Below are 17,259 nucleotides of genomic sequence, written 5' to 3' on the forward strand. Positions count from 1 at the left end.
GCACACGGGATTTTGTTCTCCTTTCTCTCACAAATTAAAGTGGCTCTATCTCTCCTAAAGCTACAAATGGGTGTTTTCACAGTGCCCACAACCCTTTGAGCTCACTTTCCCAAGCTATTGGGTGTGTGCAATTCAAGGTTACAGAGTATATTAATTCTGGGTACATTAAAATCAGGTACTGAGCGCTTGTTTTCAAAGAGTCACAGAGAACTCTAAGGTGAAGCAACTAAATGGATAAAGGATCTGCACATGAGTAGGTTCAGCCAAAAAGCATGGAAATAGTCTTGCAGGTGATTAGCAATGCACCTTAAGTCATACACATTGACTTCACCTCTTTAGTTCATTCCTTTCAACTTTCCTCCCTGCACAGACAGGCCTTTGAACCTCAAACAACGTACGCTATCAGCCATGCCTATACATATGCATGTGTACCCAGCACTCACTAAATTGACATGTCCAGCTTCAAGTATTTTAGTCTTGTATAGACTTTTCAGAAGTCATCCAAAATTTGGTCAGCATGAGAGAACTGTATCTGCGATTAGCATGGGAGGAGAGTTTCTCATCTGCCATGGGAATGACTTCAGCAACAAACTGCAAAAAAGTTACTTTGTATTAAGTGTAACTATTGCTATTCTGAGATTAAACATTACTGGAAAGTACTCTCATTAACTGTAGAGTCCTTGATTAATGAGCAGGTGGAGTGCATATAGGGACCTGATCATGATTTCAGCCGTCTTATTAGCTTTACCCTGGACATTTCTGATCACCACCAAAATAAATGAGGAAATCCAAGAACTAATTATGAGTGGGCAAAAATGTGTCAACCTAGTAACTGTGTTGCAGTACTTCAGAGATTAAGGAGAGGTTGGCAGGTGTGCCAAATGCAAACACCAAAGCCACTGAAAAGAAACAGCAGAGTTCATCTATCTTCCAGCATCTCCAGGGCACAAGACCACAGGAAGCCTCCCAAGAAAGTCTATATTTCAGAATGGCTCCAGTGCAATTTTGAATACTGTAATAACTTAACATTGCTGGACAGAGGAGGAGCCTTCAATGCTCACCCCGCTCACAAGAAGGGGCAGAGGGGCATGGACACGGAGCACTGCCCAAAGCCTTGGTCAGAGCACAGGAGTCTGGCAGTCAGAAACCCAAGGCCAGTGTCAGAGCATCCCACCCAGAGCTCCAGGAGGGTGTTGCTGTAGGCTTGAAGGCACAGAGGCTGGAGCTGCAGACCATGCACTGGGGAAACCAGAACCATCTTCTTCAGTTTGTTGGCAAACACAGTTGTACCTAAGCATCTGCTGCTATAGTTATCCAGCAGCCACTGCCCCCAAGCATTTCTGCTAAACAGCAGGGACTACCCACACACCCTCTTTTTAATTTGTGTTTACTTGTCTCTTGAAAAAACCCAGAGAAATCATCTACACACACCAGCAAAGTACAAAACTGAGTAGTCAAGCATCTGAAGATGAGTTCAAGCAACTTGTGCCCTAGGATTGATCTCCTATTTCTCCCTACACTTTCCTTCTAATCCTCTCCATAATTACATGAGCTGCCTGATCTTCCTGAAGCTGTCAATTCCCCCAAAATCATTTTCAAATGGCCATCCTTGAAAGAGCCTAGGCACTGGATCAAGCTGTCTCAGCTTGATAACACCCACACTGCCATTGATGGCTCCCCTGAAACATAGGGTGCAGCTGGTGGGACCCCGAGGGAGGGCTGCCCCAACCCAGCCCCAGAGGAGGGCAGGGAGGGGAAGGTATTGATCCAGTCCTTTTAACATGTTAATTTGCCCAGTGGCTGCTTCAGTCATTCCCAGGCTGGACACTTCAAAAGGAAACTGCTTTCAAAGCAGCGATGTCTTTTTCAACTGCAGAGAACACTCAAAATTGGAAAAAAAAAAAAAAAGAAAAAAAAATCAAGCACCAAGTTCACAGAAGCACTGGTCAGTATTCTTCAGCTCCCCAGACAGATGTTTGATGTATAGAAAGACAGACTTGTTAATTAATGCTATTAAAATGTGGCCTGGCAAGAATCCTCCAGGATTTAAAATAAGAAAATCCACACCCTTTAAGCAAACACTTCAATGTAAAGATAGCCTGCATAGTATCAAAAAAAATTCAGCCATAAACTCTTCAAGTGTTCCACTGATTTCCCTGACCATCGCTTCTCAGAAGAAAGGTAAAATGTAGTTAAATTTCTGCACCTCAGTTTCTGCAATTTGGCACCAACACTGGAGAACATTTTAGCCTTTCTTAGCATTGATAATACGGAAAATAAAGCCAGTTGTTCAATCCCTTCAGACCACTTATAATGCACAGTGAAGGCCAGAAAAAAATCCTCAGTGTGACAGAGGCTCTATTAAAATATTTCAGAAAGCAGCAATGTTATTGACCGACGCCTTTGCTACCAACATACGGTCTTCAATCACTGGCTAAATACAATGTTAGGAATGGATACAATGACAGGACTTAATTAACAGTCTGTGGAAGTACTGAAATATGTTATATACACAAGATTTGCAGACAGAACAGAAATCAATTGAGTGTTTTGCATCTGTTTGTGGCTCACATCATGTTTCCAGTAAAACCGGAGACGAGCTGTGAAAACCGGGAGTGCTCTCCATGCTAAGGGAGATAATGAGTTGTAGCTCTGACCGTCTGTGTTACCCTACTTTCAAAGATTATAGAGCTGAAAACTTGAATTTCCCTTCAAGTACATCTCTGTTTCCAAGGCTGAATCTAGTCGGGGTGAGCTAGCGAGAGCTGAATGCAGCTGGAGCACAAACCTCAGCCACCGAGCTCAGCCTGCGCCTCCAGACCCAGCGAGTCCAGCCCCGGCTGCCCCTGCAGCACCAGCCGTCCCTGCGCCAGGAGGGAATTTGGGATGCTGCTGACCCCAACCCCTGTGCACAGGGGACAAAAACCCCATCGGAAGCCATGGGAGAACAGGGGGGAGCCGACTGTCAACCTGGCATTGGCTCTGGAGTAGGCAGCATCAAATTCATTCACAGAAACAAGGCATGAAGAGATAACACCAGAAAATATGAACAAAATGGAACTTGTTTCCTTGTCACTAAATTGTTAGCTTTATGGGACTTCATGCTGAACAGTATGAAAAAAATCCAATCTGCATTGAAGCGCATTAGTCTAACATCCTAATTATTGTTTACATTGCCATTTGCCTTCTATTAAGAATTGAATAATTACCCAGCGATCCATAGTTTAAAAATACAAGCAAACAGGATTATCTGGGTAATTAAGACACCGTACTGCAGCTTTGTACCGTGGCTGTACAAAGTATTCAGACACACAAGCAATAGTTACCGATTGCCTTCATTCAAACAATGTTTCAAGGAGTTCCAAAGCAGAGGGTGGGAAACTCCTTAGAGAAAGGTGACCAATGCCTTCTGACCAGTGTAAGGGGGGAGCAGCTGCTTTGCAGCTAGGACACCAGACCGAGTCTTCACTCTGGTCTCATCTCGGTGGCAGACACGCTGTGTGCTTCTGGGAGCTTCCTCCCTCCATCCTCAGCTGCTGCAGCACCAGGGCATCCTTCCTCCTCCTCCTGCCCAAACCACAGCCTCTGCAGTCTGTGCTGTGCTGCACCGGGGGCCCCAGGAAACATAAGGCCTGCTTCTGAGTACATCTCTTTCAGTGGGCTTGTATAGATGAATAAAAAACACCACAAAACAACCCCTAAAAAAGTAGACCAGCAAACTGAGTTCTCTCTAGACATGACTAAATGAGCCAGAAAAAAAATACCAACTTTACAGTATAGCTTTTTTTTTTTCTTTTTAAACCTTAATAGCCCATCCATATTGTACTTTAAACAGCATGACCTCCCCTTCTGGGTGGCTATTAGGACAAATGCAAAGTTTTTGCACGTTCCTTTGTTGTTTTAAAGAGCCTTTCCTCCATTTAATTATGCCACCAGGTTTCACACTGTGCAGTTTACTACCCCTGTGAAATTACCTTCAAGTTAAACACTAATTGGACATCCAACAAAAACGAAAACCCCCCACAACCTTGTTTTTCCTTCTGGTTTCTTATAGGATGTAGCCCCAACACAATCAAGGTCCTAATTTCATACCACTGACTTATAAAGACACAAAATGAAAAGCAGTACTTTAAAGAAATACAGTACATTCATGCAGCATGTGTTCTAACTTATATCAATAAACCTTTCAACAAATCCATTCTGAACAAGCCTGTGTTTTGGGAGCATTTAATGAGCCTCAGCTTTATTTCAAGCTAAAGGCAGTTTTAAGTAAAGAAAAGTTTAAAAGAAAGCCATTAAAACTCAAAATAAAATATGGGTTCTTGTGCAATCACAAGGCTTGAGAAAGCAGAACTTTTCTCACAGATTATTTTATTTCAATAAATAATGACAGCAGTTCGTTTGTGCGTGTTTACTCAAGTGCTACCAGCCCCTTTTTCCCTTCGCACCAAGCTACAACCCTTGGCCAAGCCCATTTCTGCAGCCAGGTCGGCCAAGCGCCTGGCACTGCAGCAGGGCTGAGCAGGTCCTTGACTCAACACATAGAAATGTCTCAAAATGGAGCACTTTTTCATGCACATGTGTGTACACTCTCAGAGCATGGGGGGGATCCCACCTCCTGAACATGGTATTCCCCTGGGTGAGGTTGTAGCTACAGAAGGGCTTTGTGGTCACCGGTGAACATCTAGAGATGACACCCAAGAGCCTGCAGCCCCAGCAGGCATGAGAAGCAGCACTGCCCACACCTCCAGCCCTGATCCACAACCAGAGCCAGGGTTTGGAGCACAGCGCTTTCCCACACACCCCCTTGAATCAAGCAAGTGGGCTGTGGAGATTGGGGAAAGAGTGACAATCAGTCATAGTCAGGAGGAGACCTTGAGACACAAGGAGCACACTGTGCAAATATTACACTATCTCTTAAACAAAGAGATCAAAAAAAAAAAATCAAAACAGAATCTATTTGCATAAAATCCAAATCTTTGAGCTCTGCATAAGCAGAAGGAGATTTTGGCTGGCGTTTCCAAAGGAAGCTCTTATCGTCTTTGTGAAATGGGGAAATGGGTGTGCTACTTTGCATGAGGGTGTATACAAAAAATGTAAATGAGGAATTTGCTGCATGCAAAAGGCAAAGCGGTCGACAGCTGCCAATCCTCATTCACAGGGAGAGCTTCCTTAGTCTCCAGCAGGAGGAAAGAGAAGGGAACCAACATGTTGCTTCCCAGGGAGGAGAAGCAGGCTCTGAATATTCATAAAATGGCCATTTAGTCATGGGAGTGTTAATTGTCTCAGATTCACAAAACACTGTGACCTCACCTGCTCCCCACAACATATCAAAAGGATGTGATATAAAGAACGAAACCAGATAAGATATTTATCTCACAAGTTTGGGGGGGCTTTTTGATGCAGTCTAAAAAGACTGAAGTGTACTGCTGAGCATTTCTTTAATCACTTCTCACAAGCACAATAAGGACCAAGCTCAGTGGAGCATATTATTAGACAGATAATAACCTTTACCCAGCCAAGATGTAAATACTGAAGTCATCTCACACAAGATCACTTGTCTGGAGAGTTTTGGTTTGTAATTAAAAAAAAGAAAGACAACACACCAGACACCACACAACACAGAGGATGGTCTATATGCACCAAAAAAGACTACCCAGACCTGCCATGAAATTCATACCACCACAACAGCTCATCTGGCTTTGATTCTGAGGACTGTGCTTTTTACTAGTAACATGCAGAATAAGGGCCAGATATTGCCCCCCTGTGTACCAGCATGAATTCTGTCAGGAATTCAGAAGGAAGCAATCCCAGTTTTTCTCCAAGGGATACATGAAAGGACAATTGCTTGACAACTGTAGCTTGACTTCCAAGGGGGACAGGGAGGAAGGTAGCAATACAGAGCCTGCAATGACATTTAAATGGAGATTTTGAAATGCACCATGTGGTACAAAAATCACAGAAGGATACACCCTTGGAAGATCTATTGAGCTACATGAGATGGTAACATAACAAAATCACTCCTTCAGCAGAGAACCAACTAAATTCCGTTCAGACAGACTGTGTTATGGTATCTCTCCCGTGCCTCTCCTGGTAGCTTCCATCTTCTCAACTCCTTTTAAACATAACATGTTGAGTCTGTGCATTTTTCCCCCCTGCCAAAAATAATCAACCTGAAAAAAATCCTTCCGAAGTCTCAAGTCTGTGCAGTCTTAGTCACCCTTTTGATTACCCTTGTGTGCAGCCAGACTGTTCACCAGTGTTATTCTGACAAAAAAGTTGTCTGTGACTAAAATGGGAAAGTACACACAAATTACTGCACTTCCCCACCCTTACAAAACCCACCATCCAAAAATCTTATCACAGAAAAAAAATATATAATTAGACTGCACTCTTCTGATATAAACTGAACTGCTGCTCTCAGTGATCACAGCTACTCTTCAAAGCCTCCAAGATAAAAAGAATCTTATCATTCAAATTATTACTTCTTAGGGATGCTCTTATCAAAGTTCGAAGGAAAAAGCTAAAAACAGCCCTGATACGAAACCAGGACTGAGCTATATTTTAAATGACACTGGATTTTCTGCCAATTGGCCAATTCACAACTCAAAAAAGCAAGTGTAGATGAAGACAAAGCTGTTGGCTCTCATAACCTTTACAATATCACAGTAAAAATCTCAACTGTCTCACATATTTATACTAAATGGCAGGTCTAAAATTGAGATTTGTAATTTCACAGCATCAAAATCATCACAGATGGCTACAGTCTACTGCTTCTTTAATCTGTCTTTTCTCCCTTCCTTCTTGTTTCCCCCCTCCTGCTTTGAGTTAAAAAGATATGCATTTTATCATAAGGAAATCTAACTATATCCAAACCACATTTTATTAATGTGTAACAAAACAATTTACATAACAATGATGCATACAAGTGAAGTTTAAAATTACTTTCTGTCTCAACTTTGCCCTAAAGCACTAATTACCTTTGCCTTGAGATGTGCCACTAGTTGGGATAGTCATGTTCCATCAACAATATTCCACATTTATGCTTTCATAAACAGATACCCATTAACACAGGAACTTTAGAGAAGCATAAATAATAATAAGGGAAAAAAAAAAAAAACAACACACACACACACAGCAAGTCAGGGTTTTTCAGCATCACGTTCACAGCTACAAATTCAGCTGTAAGAAAAGAATCAGTGCTCACCTAATATTTCTACTAATCAGGACCGATTTTGCAGAACCACTTCTGTGACACACCTGAGAAGCTTCCCAAATAAATGTGGATTAAATACTTTACTCTTTTCCCTTCCTGCCCTATGTATATACACACACACATGGATATTCAGCAAGACAATTATTGTCAATAAAGTCAGCTGGAAAAAAAATAGCAGTCAGAGGAAAGTTTTTTTGTCATCTATTCAAACCTCTCCAAACCACTGACACAATTTTTCAGCAATCCTGTTCAAGGTCAGAGAGTCATTAACTCCCACTACAGGAACCACTTCCAATGTGAAGTGGCTTCCCATTATGCTTCCCACACACAAACCAGAAATAAGGCAAAAGCAGTTCAAGGAAAAGGTATTCTTTAAAAATCAGAAGGTTGAGTGAACTTGAAGCAGCCAAGTGCCAGTTGGTCCATCCCAGCACTGGCAGCAGAGGACATGTCCCAGGACAGGGAGCTCCAATGTTTCCCATGGATCTCCCAACAAGTGCAAAGCCCCAGCCCACTGGCCTAAACTATTTCTGCCCACTGAGCTTTTGTCAAACATTTAAGATCTTAATCAATCCTAACTCTGACCCTAGGATCACAGGGGAAGATGGATGAGGAAACAGACAACCTCTGACCTTTCCTTGTATTTGTCCTGCCACAGCCAACCTATTGAAAAACAATTGAGGTGGAACCTGCTGACCAGCGCCAGTCCCAGCCCGGTACCCTTTTATAGCTTTTCCCAAACTCAAAGTCTCTTCCTCCGCCCCCAATCCCCTGTACCAAAACTGCAGGCATCCTCCTCCCCTCCAAAAACCTGTCAGAGCAGAACATTTGCTGAACTATGAAGTTAAGTGGGGTATGAAAAGGGGAAGCCTTATTCAGCGGTGTTAAAGGCCAAAGTGCTTTAATGGCTTCGCTGGAAACCAGAGAACAAGCTGCATAGTTCTGGTAAACTTCATGAATTCATGAAGAGGAGCTTTGCAGTAAACTGTTCTGGCTGGAGAAAGGCAAATGCGAGAAAACGAAACCACAAATAACCTCTGATGACATGGGTTTAGCGCTTTCAAATTACATGCTGGTTCGAATCCTCTCAAAATGACTAGTACAGGCCAACTTCACTGTTGAGAGCCCAAGAGACAGAACATTTCTATCTCCTTTGTCAATATGGCATTGCCTGATCTGCCTTTACTTGGGAAACAGAGAATTGGGTTTCCCAAGCCAAAGCTTCCCCAGCTGTAGCTGAGAGATGGCAGATGAGCTGAAATCCAGCCCCAAGGTCTAGTCCAACACCATGAGAAAATTAAAACAAGAAGCATCCCACTATCACCACTGCCCACCAGTAAACCCTCAAGAGATTTCCCTTGAACAACACAGGATTTGTCAGGCAATGAGCTCATCACGTCTGGGCCACTGACACCGAAAAATGGTAGATCTGTGTCAATTGGAGTGACCCAGTACTGACCTAATAGGCCTTTAGGAGAAGGCCAAATTATCTTCACGCAACAAACCCAAACCACAATGCTTTTTCCCCTCATTTACTTCCTCCTGTCACAACCCAAGCTGTAAAGGCGTCAAGAAGCTTTGCCTAGATGTTAACCACCTATTTGAAAGTAGCAGCATCTCCCCAGCAGCACCCAGTCAGTGCCACAGATTCACATGTTTAACAACACACATTTTCAAGTTTCCATCACACAAGATTAAAAAAAAAAAAAAAAAAGAGTAATTTACCCCAGACAGGATGCTCACCTTTAAGTTCTCTCTAAAGCCTATGTTAATTTTATTGCTGATATGGCACACTTAGGCTTTTTCCATGTAGCAAAAACACTAAAAATGAAGAGTGAAGTTTATATTCAGTGCTTACTCCCACCAAAGCTTAATTTCAAAGCATAATAATGAACTCCATATTGACTGTAAATTATCATTTTAAGGAAACCAAGTAGGGCATTCAAAAGACGCTGTTCTCTTAGGAGTCTACCACAAAAGCAGCTACTTCCTCTGCTATCTTAGTCTCAAAATAAAAAAAATGACCTAGTGAAAAAAACAAGAAGATGTGAAGCAAAGTCATCTGGCTCCAGAGAACCTTTTCCAAAAACAAGAGTCCAAATCCACTAAGGAATTGAGCACCTTCAGTTGAGCACCCAGCAAAATCAAGCCCACTGACCTGTGCAAGAAGCCATTCAAGTTTGATCTTAATTTATGCTTACATGAGCAAGAGTTTAAAAGCTAAGGCTAAAGATATATTATTTATAAACTCTGTTCCCTCCTTCCCTAACCTTTTACTACTTCTTTTTCCAGAAAGGGGAGGTGAAAAGAACATAGGTTTTGAGGGTTTTTTTCTTTTTAGGATAATCTGTCTTTTATATAAAACTTTGATCCCCAATTCCACAGCACACAGGATGGTGTGTGTGTGTGGGAGGGTGGGGTGGAGACTTTTAGCATTTCTAAGAGTATCCTAGCACCTCTATTATTAAGCTGACAATAGAGACCCTCTGAGAAATTAAAATATTTAACAAAGGCAGCAGTGTCAAATATCAAAGGGTTATTTAGTGGTAAAAATTTGCAACAAGTAAAGCACCAAAGACTTCCCTTTTCCAAAGAGTGAAAGTAACCCAGCTAAAAATCCTGTCCCCCCCCCGACTGGTTCTTACCCCACTGCATTATCCAAAGCAGAGTTTGCCAGCATTTCCTGTGCTTAACAAATTTCACTTCCGATAAAACTTCATAAAGATTTGTCTCTTTAAACAATGGTAGCTCGACTGCACTGTTTTGCAGCCATTCACATTTTGGTGACAATCGTGAGCCAATTCAAATCTAGGCGTCTGCTAGAAAACGCATTTCGCCTTCTGCCTGTTACAGCAGCGTCATTTGTTTTGCATTATATAATTCTTAGCCTTGCCACCTGGAGCTATTGGGCTTCTTCATTAAACCCCTCTGTCCCACCACATCCCACAGGGGCTGCTAATTACTGGCTCTACTCCATTCACTCTCATCTCCAATTCAATTATGCATTCAACTAAGCCCTAATGAAGAGGACAATATGGCTCATCCTACCTTGGCATTCACCATTACGTTCTTCATAGCCGGCATTGCACAGACAGTTGCCAATGGGCACCAGCCATTCGCCATCTGCCCCACAGTACATTTTTGGCACATCCTTCTCTTCCGAGTTGTTGACACAGGAGCCACGAACTTCCACCAGAGAGGACGTATCAGCCCCGGTAATGGTGTCTGGAAACTGTGCCAGGTTTCGGACTGTCAAGGGGCACTTCTTATAGAAGACCCGAACAGACACCAAAGCAATGCAGGCACCAACATCCTGAAACGCCAAGTAAAACCCTTTCTTGCTGAGTGGTCCCACATCCCGTATCTCTGTATTCAGCTTCATGATCCTGTCACCAATGTCCACCTGGGTGAAGCTCTCATCAGCAGCAATGGTGTCAATCTTGGCAAACTGGCTCTCTCGTATAAAACGCTCCTTATCATTGTTTGATTCATAGTAATAAAGGTTGAAAGTCTCTTTGCAAGTTCCCATGACACCTGGCAGGCTGTTGCAGTCTCTTAGTGTGAACTTGATTTCAATATATACCCTCTGAGCCCCCTCACGGGGAATCCAATCAGTTCGTAACCAATTATTCTGACTGGGCTCCATCACATTGCAGACTTGATAGGTGCGGATCGGAGTGTTCTTCTCATCCATAATGCTTACTTCCTCCCACTGTGAAGAGAGGAAGGGGAAGAAAAACACATCAGTCTTAAAAAGAACAACAAAGCTTGCCAGCAAACATAATCTGAACTTCCACTACTAACATGGAGACTGTATTTTTTCTATGGAAATGATAGGTAAGAAAACATCATCAGTTCACCAGCAACACTACCATAATTTTGCTATCCAAACAAAACTTCTCATTAGTGGGAAGGTGGGAAAAGGAATATTGTCCCAGAGGAAATGTCAGGAAATAGCTAAATTCATATTCTCAAAAACCCCAAAAGGTTGGCAGAGAGAGTAAGTGCTGAAAGATCAGGGTAGCGGCATGCTTCAAAACCCTTACACTCTTCATATGGGGTTCAAGCAACTTCAGAAGTGCCAAACTAACAGGCAACATAATTATGAAATAACAATACCTGCAATCCAAGGAAAGTGTGTAAAGAAGAGATTTGGCCCTAATTCAGTAGTTCAGCATGATGAACTTATAAAAGAAAAGCAATCATAACCAACAGTTAAAAAAAAAATGCTTTAAAGATTATCCTAGACAGAAGAAAGTTTATCACAGTGCTCTCCTGGTAGGGAGAGAGGGGGATGTAGGAGTGTTAGGGTAAGACATCTTTCCAGCAAAAACCTCATAGCACTTCAGTGTCAGAAAAATCCTTCTTAGAAAAAAATATAATAGATTAGATAATTATATACTCTCTGGGTTTGCAGGCGATACAATGAAGCATATAAAATTACCCTTGGAAAACAGTGGTAACTTTAAAGAAACTTCCCAGAAGTGCTTTTCAGAACTACTGAAGCTGTGGCTTTGATAAACAGAAGCCTTCTTAACATTAAGGGGCTTCTTGCATAATATCTAGCATTCTTCTCAAGGATTGCTCTTATGCAAGTGATTTTCTTAAGATTCCAGCTTAGCTGAATCCGTTTATAGAATGACAGTAGTTAGCACTAGGAGCAGAAAGAATAATATTTTATTTGCTGCCTAGAGATAACTGCAAATTAAAATGAAAGAGAAGGGGGAATCAATAGTCAGCACGCCACTCCTTTTCACAGAAAAGGAAAAAATAAATCTTAAAAAGTCATCTATCAACGTAAAGTGTAACGCAGTGTTATTAAGAGGACAGAGTTGTTTTAATTTACAGCTGCTGCAGAGCTAGTTTACTGTTACAATACTGTCTTTATGATCCATCACTTTCCATTCTGCTTCAGACTGTCTACGCTACCTATATTGTGTGTGGTACAAAAGAAAGGAAGAAGCAGAGGGAAATAATACTTGTTGATGGGATTTCCTTTAGTACGTTTATACAATGGAGGATGCTGCTAGAGGATTCAATAAAGAGACGGCTGAGGTCAACGGACAGACTGCAGCTGAATTCAGCAAGTTTCGGATCAAGTTCTCAACATGTCCCTGTCTCCTGACAAACAGGTAAATAGATAAAGATGGGTTTCTTGTTTTATAAACACACGTATACAAAACAAACTTCAGTGCATTGTACTGCCAGAGCTGAAATTAACTACAGCCCTAAGTTTCCAGCCACTGTAAACTAGTTGTAACGCTAAGCTGCAACTTTTTGCTTTCAACCTTAAAGTAACTTTTAGAATTCAACTCTTCCCACAGTTTAATGATGCAGAGTAAAACATTCTGAACACAAAACTTGCTTTTCAACTGTGAAATGCAAGAGTAAATCATTAATTACCTTTATAATGCAATTCATTAATTCCGCCAGGGCTACCATATATTTGATTACTGCTAGTCACTGCTAAATGCCTATGTTTATCTCCAGCTCTCCTTACCCACACAACTCTCCCACCTCAGGAACTGCATGGCATAGCTCCAGAAAAATCCTTTCTGTAATAGACGGTAAGGTGTTCACAGTTAAAGAAAAACTAGGACCGAAAGGCAGGATCTCCCCAGGAAGATGAAGGAGGAGTTCGTTTCTGCTGCTTGAAATAAAACTGCAGCATATGAAGTTAAAATAAATGCTTTCCAAGCACTGTATCTCAGAGATAGACCATGTACTCTTAAATTTTTCACTACTGGCTTAAAAATAGAACACACGTACGTAGGTTTAGTGAAATAAGTCACGTCCACAATAAGAGCACGCATTTCCTTCTCAAGCTTGCATAGTGCTTTCAGAGAAAACATGGGGGAAAAGAGGGAATCCAACAGCCATTAATAATATACAGCTGTCCTCTGATCATCAGTTCTACTACTGACTTATTAGAACTTGTATTTTAGATGCTATTTAAATATACAGCATAGGTACCCCTTGGAGAGCCGTATGAAAGACCCTGTCTCATTAACTGACCTTTCCAGAGTACAGGAAGCTTGACTCTCACCAAGATAGAGCTGTACCTTTCCACACTGTCAAAAGCTGAGGGCAGTTGCCTGTGATCAGCAGGGAATGTGCATGTCTGCACTGCCACAGGCCTGCCAATCAGTTCCCCACGCTTTGAAAAACCCGAGTTTCGGGGGAGAGCAGGCCTGTAGTCAAGTTCACCCAGAACAACAATGGGGGAGCAAAACAATCCCCCATTCTCCTATGATATGGTTATTCAGAGCTTATGCATAATGCATTACCAGCCAACGCAACCTCAGATTCTTTCCACCCACTGCTGTTTCCTTAGCTCTGCTTCTTCTAATTACCACTGGGAATGCACACAAAAAAAAGTAAATTTGTAGTTTTCCTGAAGAATCCAGTGCTTTGTTGTGCACAGGTTTCGATCTTCCAGCACTTTTACTTTTCAATCAGTTTGGCTTAGTTACTACTGCTTAAGCATATTAAGCTGCTTTACTCATTTAATATTAAAAGGATTTGAGGGTGAGTTTTCTATATATATATATTCATGTTCAGTGTGCATTGTTGGCATTTTTCTTTAATTGTTCACTTTAAGAAACAAAAAGCCTTTGTAACCCCTTATTAAAAAAAATGCCAAGAGATCCCAGCAGCTCTGAAGTCCACCGTTCTCAGGAGTTTCCCACAGAGGCCCTGGGCACCCTGCAGGATGGGGCACAGGTGAGGAAGCAGCAAGGTGTCCATTCACTCACATAAAGCTAAACTAGTAGCGATATCTTGCCAGCAGCTCACTTAGTAAAGGGGTTCTAAGCCCCAGCGATGGATGTGTGAATTTCTTGATGTCATTACATCACCATTGGGCAGTGAATTCAAGCAATCTTCTCTTACAACTGTCTCTTTGAAAAGTACGTAAAAAGAAACTCCAAGGAATTACCACCGAGCACAGGGTGCTTCAGTTTATCTGTTCAGAGACCAAAACAAATGATGTTTACACTCTGAAATAGGACAACTGGCCTGTCACACCAAAAGGTCTGTCTTGTATATTGATCCATATTCCTTCATCCAGAATGAGAACAGCAATTGCCCTGAACATCTCCCAGCTGAAACGGCTCATAGATACAATAATTACAGTCAAGAATGCCAGTTCAGTTGCCAGATCACATTTCTTGCTGGTATTTCAGTTTTAAATAGGCATCTAAGCCCATGCCTCAACCAATCTCCTAATTCTGAAACCTCTTTTCTGCCCTTTTGGTTTCTACTTCTTCCATGACAGAACTATCCAAAGGGAGTATAGAGTTTCTCCAACAAAGAGTAATTCACTTGGTAAGCCAGGGAAGAAATCTGACCTCCTCACCACAATCAACAATAATCGAGCCATTAGGACTCTCTGAAAGTTACTAATCATCCCCTTTACCCTTTTGATCAGATAGCGGTTTAAAACTTACCCCTCCTTCCAGGGGACTTGCTATCCACCCCAGCTCTCCCTGAACTGATCTGGAATCCAGCAAGGTAACTGCAGAAAGGTACAAATAAAATAGATTAAATTCCAGCTGCCAAAATGCAATATGAAAATAAATCGTTTACCTGAGCGTTTCCATGTGTGGAGCACGATCGCATCCACCTTCAACTTGAAATGAAATGTTATTTCCGACTGCGCCAATACCTTACATAATTCGAAACTGAGTTTTAGATCTAAGGAATCGCACACTCATTCCTCCGCGCGTTGAAGCCGCTCAGAGGGCGCGGAGATAACAGCGAACCCGACGGCGTATCTGGCAGGCGGCACCGCAGGGCGCTCCCGCTTCACCGGCTGCCCGGGCAGGCAGCGCTCCGCAGCGCTGGGTACGCGCTGTGTCCCGCCGGCTGCTGCCGCCGCAGCCGCACGTTAGCGATGAGTGCAAAACTGCTACTTATCGGGAGTCGCCCGGTCCCGGCCGGGAGCGGCGCCGGGCATCGAGACACCTCGCGGGGGACTCCCCGACGGGACCGGCTCTTCCCTCCCACCGGGCTGCACCGCGGGACGGCCGCGGGCTTCCCCCGCCGAACCGTCCCATGGGACGGGCTTCGGCACGGCCCCGGGGAACCGCGCGGAGCCGCCGAGAGAACCGGTTCAATGAGCCGCCCTCCCGGCCCAGGGACGCCCCGGCGCCGCTGGCGGGAGCGCTGCAGCCCCGCGGGCCAGCCCGACCGAGGGGACCGGCGGCGGCACGGGGGGACGCGCGGGGAAAGCAGGGGCCGCTCCGACCCGCGACACCTGTGCTGCCGCTGCGGGCGGTCCCCCGGAGCGCCACTCGGGCCGGGCAGCGGCTGCCGGACGCCCAGGCACCGGCCGGAGCAGCGCGGTCCCGGCGGCGAGGGGAGAAGCGATGAGGCACCGCCGCGCGCCCGCGGACACCGAACTTTTCCCCCGGCGCCCCGCCAAGGGAGCACGGAGCCCGACCGCGGGACGAGCGCGGCACCTCACCTTCGTTCGCGGGATAGACCCGGGAGCCGGTGACGGCCCCGCAGACACCGACGAGGAGCGGGAGGAGGGCGCAGAACGGGACCCCGGCCATGCCGCCGCCACCGCTCCGGCCGCTCTATCCCAGTGGAATAACTGCCTACATGGGGCGCGCGGCGGGCGATAGACATTGCCAAGGGGGCTGGGCGCCGCCTGCCCGTCATACACCTTCGCCAATCACCGCTCGCCCCGCGCCGTGCGCCCCGCCCCTGCCGCCCGGCGGCGCGGAGCTGGGAGCGGGACGGGCGCGGCGGCTCGCGGCGGGGGGCTGGAGGGGCCGCGGGGCCAGCACACCGTAGCGAGCGGCCGCGGTCCCGCCGGGAGGAGGACCCTCCTAGGGGGTCTTCAACATCAACAACGTCCGAACACACAAAAAATAACAAAAAAGGAAAAAGAGAAAAAGTAAAAAAATTATATAAAATAAAAGCGGGTTAGGAGCAGCCATCCCGCTCTTCCCCGGTGCCGCGGAGCGGCGGGAGAAGCCGCAGGCGGGCCCGCAGACGGACCTTTCCTGCACCGAGCCCTGGCAGCCCCAGGCTTCGGGAGCCTCCCGCCGTGCGCCACCGTTGAGCAACAGCGCCACCTGGCGGGGGCCACGCGCCCCTCGATGCCCGGGTGTGGGAGGCGCTGCGCTGCGCGGCCGCGGGCGCCGCCGGGCAGCGGCTTTGCCACCAGCGCTGTGGGAGAAGCGGCAGCTCAGCCCGGCTCGCAGCAGTTCCCGGCGAAGCTTCCTCGGCCACAGCGGCAGAGAACGAGCCCCCCGTTTGCTACCAAAGTGCAAATCGTTGATGCTTTTATGCACAAGGGCAGCAGCCGGGGGGTGGTTTAGAAAAAAGCCACAGTTCGGAGTGACTCTCTCCGAACTCCGAGACCCATCAGGACTCTCACGCTCATGCACACAGCCCTATTTCACACCTATAAACGGAACATATACACAGGAACATCCCCACGATTCAAAGCAGCTGTGCCCCGAATAGTACCTTCGTTGGCTGATGTCCTTAAAGCAAGGCAAAGGATGTTAATTTTGACAAGAAGCATGAGTTTGCATCCTTGTTTTGCTTTGAACGCTTTCACTGTGAGACTTAACGAAACAAACAAACGAAACACCCTGCCTGCATATTTACAATAAATCCATAGCTTTCTAAAACCCCGCTAAGCCTTCGGTGTGTCAGGCAGTGTCAGCGTGGCAAACACCGTCCTTAAACAGCCCGTATTAACAAAGCTGCTCCCAGGCCTGCCTGTCAGCGGACGCCTCCCAAAGCAGCCCTGAGGGAGTCGGGGGGGTGACCGAGCTCCGGCGGGACACTTGCCGCCGCCGCCCCCCAAACCCTGCCGGGCCATTCGGCAACACTGCGGGAAACACCCGGCGATGCTTTGGCTTCGAAAAGCTTCACAAACACCAGTTCGTGAGGCGCCTCCTGCTCCGGGGCACTAAAACCTCTCGTGTTTTTCACCGGACACACTTGGCTGTGGCGCTGCCTCAGTTTCCCCCAGATGAGCAGGGCGATAATAAACCGATTCACCTGTGGCTGCAGCTCCT

At 45.2% G+C, this 17,259-nt stretch overlaps 1 protein-coding gene across 2 annotated transcripts in view; it reads right to left on the reverse strand.

Annotated features, from left to right (window-relative positions):
* Nucleotides 1-15,837, reverse strand: part of EPHA4 (EPH receptor A4) — a 102,968-nt gene extending 87,131 nt beyond the window's left edge. For both annotated transcript variants that reach the window (XM_071812446.1, XM_065844152.2), the window contains exons 1-3: nt 15,684-15,837; nt 14,665-14,732; nt 10,265-10,928 (exon numbers count right to left, since the gene is read on the reverse strand). In XM_071812446.1, the coding sequence (XP_071668547.1) occupies nt 10,265-10,928; nt 14,665-14,732; nt 15,684-15,774 (823 nt within the window). In that variant the 5' untranslated portion in view covers nt 15,775-15,837. The remainder of the gene's footprint in view (nt 1-10,264; nt 10,929-14,664; nt 14,733-15,683) is intronic.
* Between the last annotated feature and the right edge of the window lie 1,422 nt (nt 15,838-17,259).

The sequence above is a fragment of the Patagioenas fasciata genome, chromosome 9 (assembly GCF_037038585.1).
Source record: "Patagioenas fasciata isolate bPatFas1 chromosome 9, bPatFas1.hap1, whole genome shotgun sequence".
In the NCBI taxonomy this organism is placed as follows: domain Eukaryota; kingdom Metazoa; phylum Chordata; class Aves; order Columbiformes; family Columbidae; genus Patagioenas; species Patagioenas fasciata.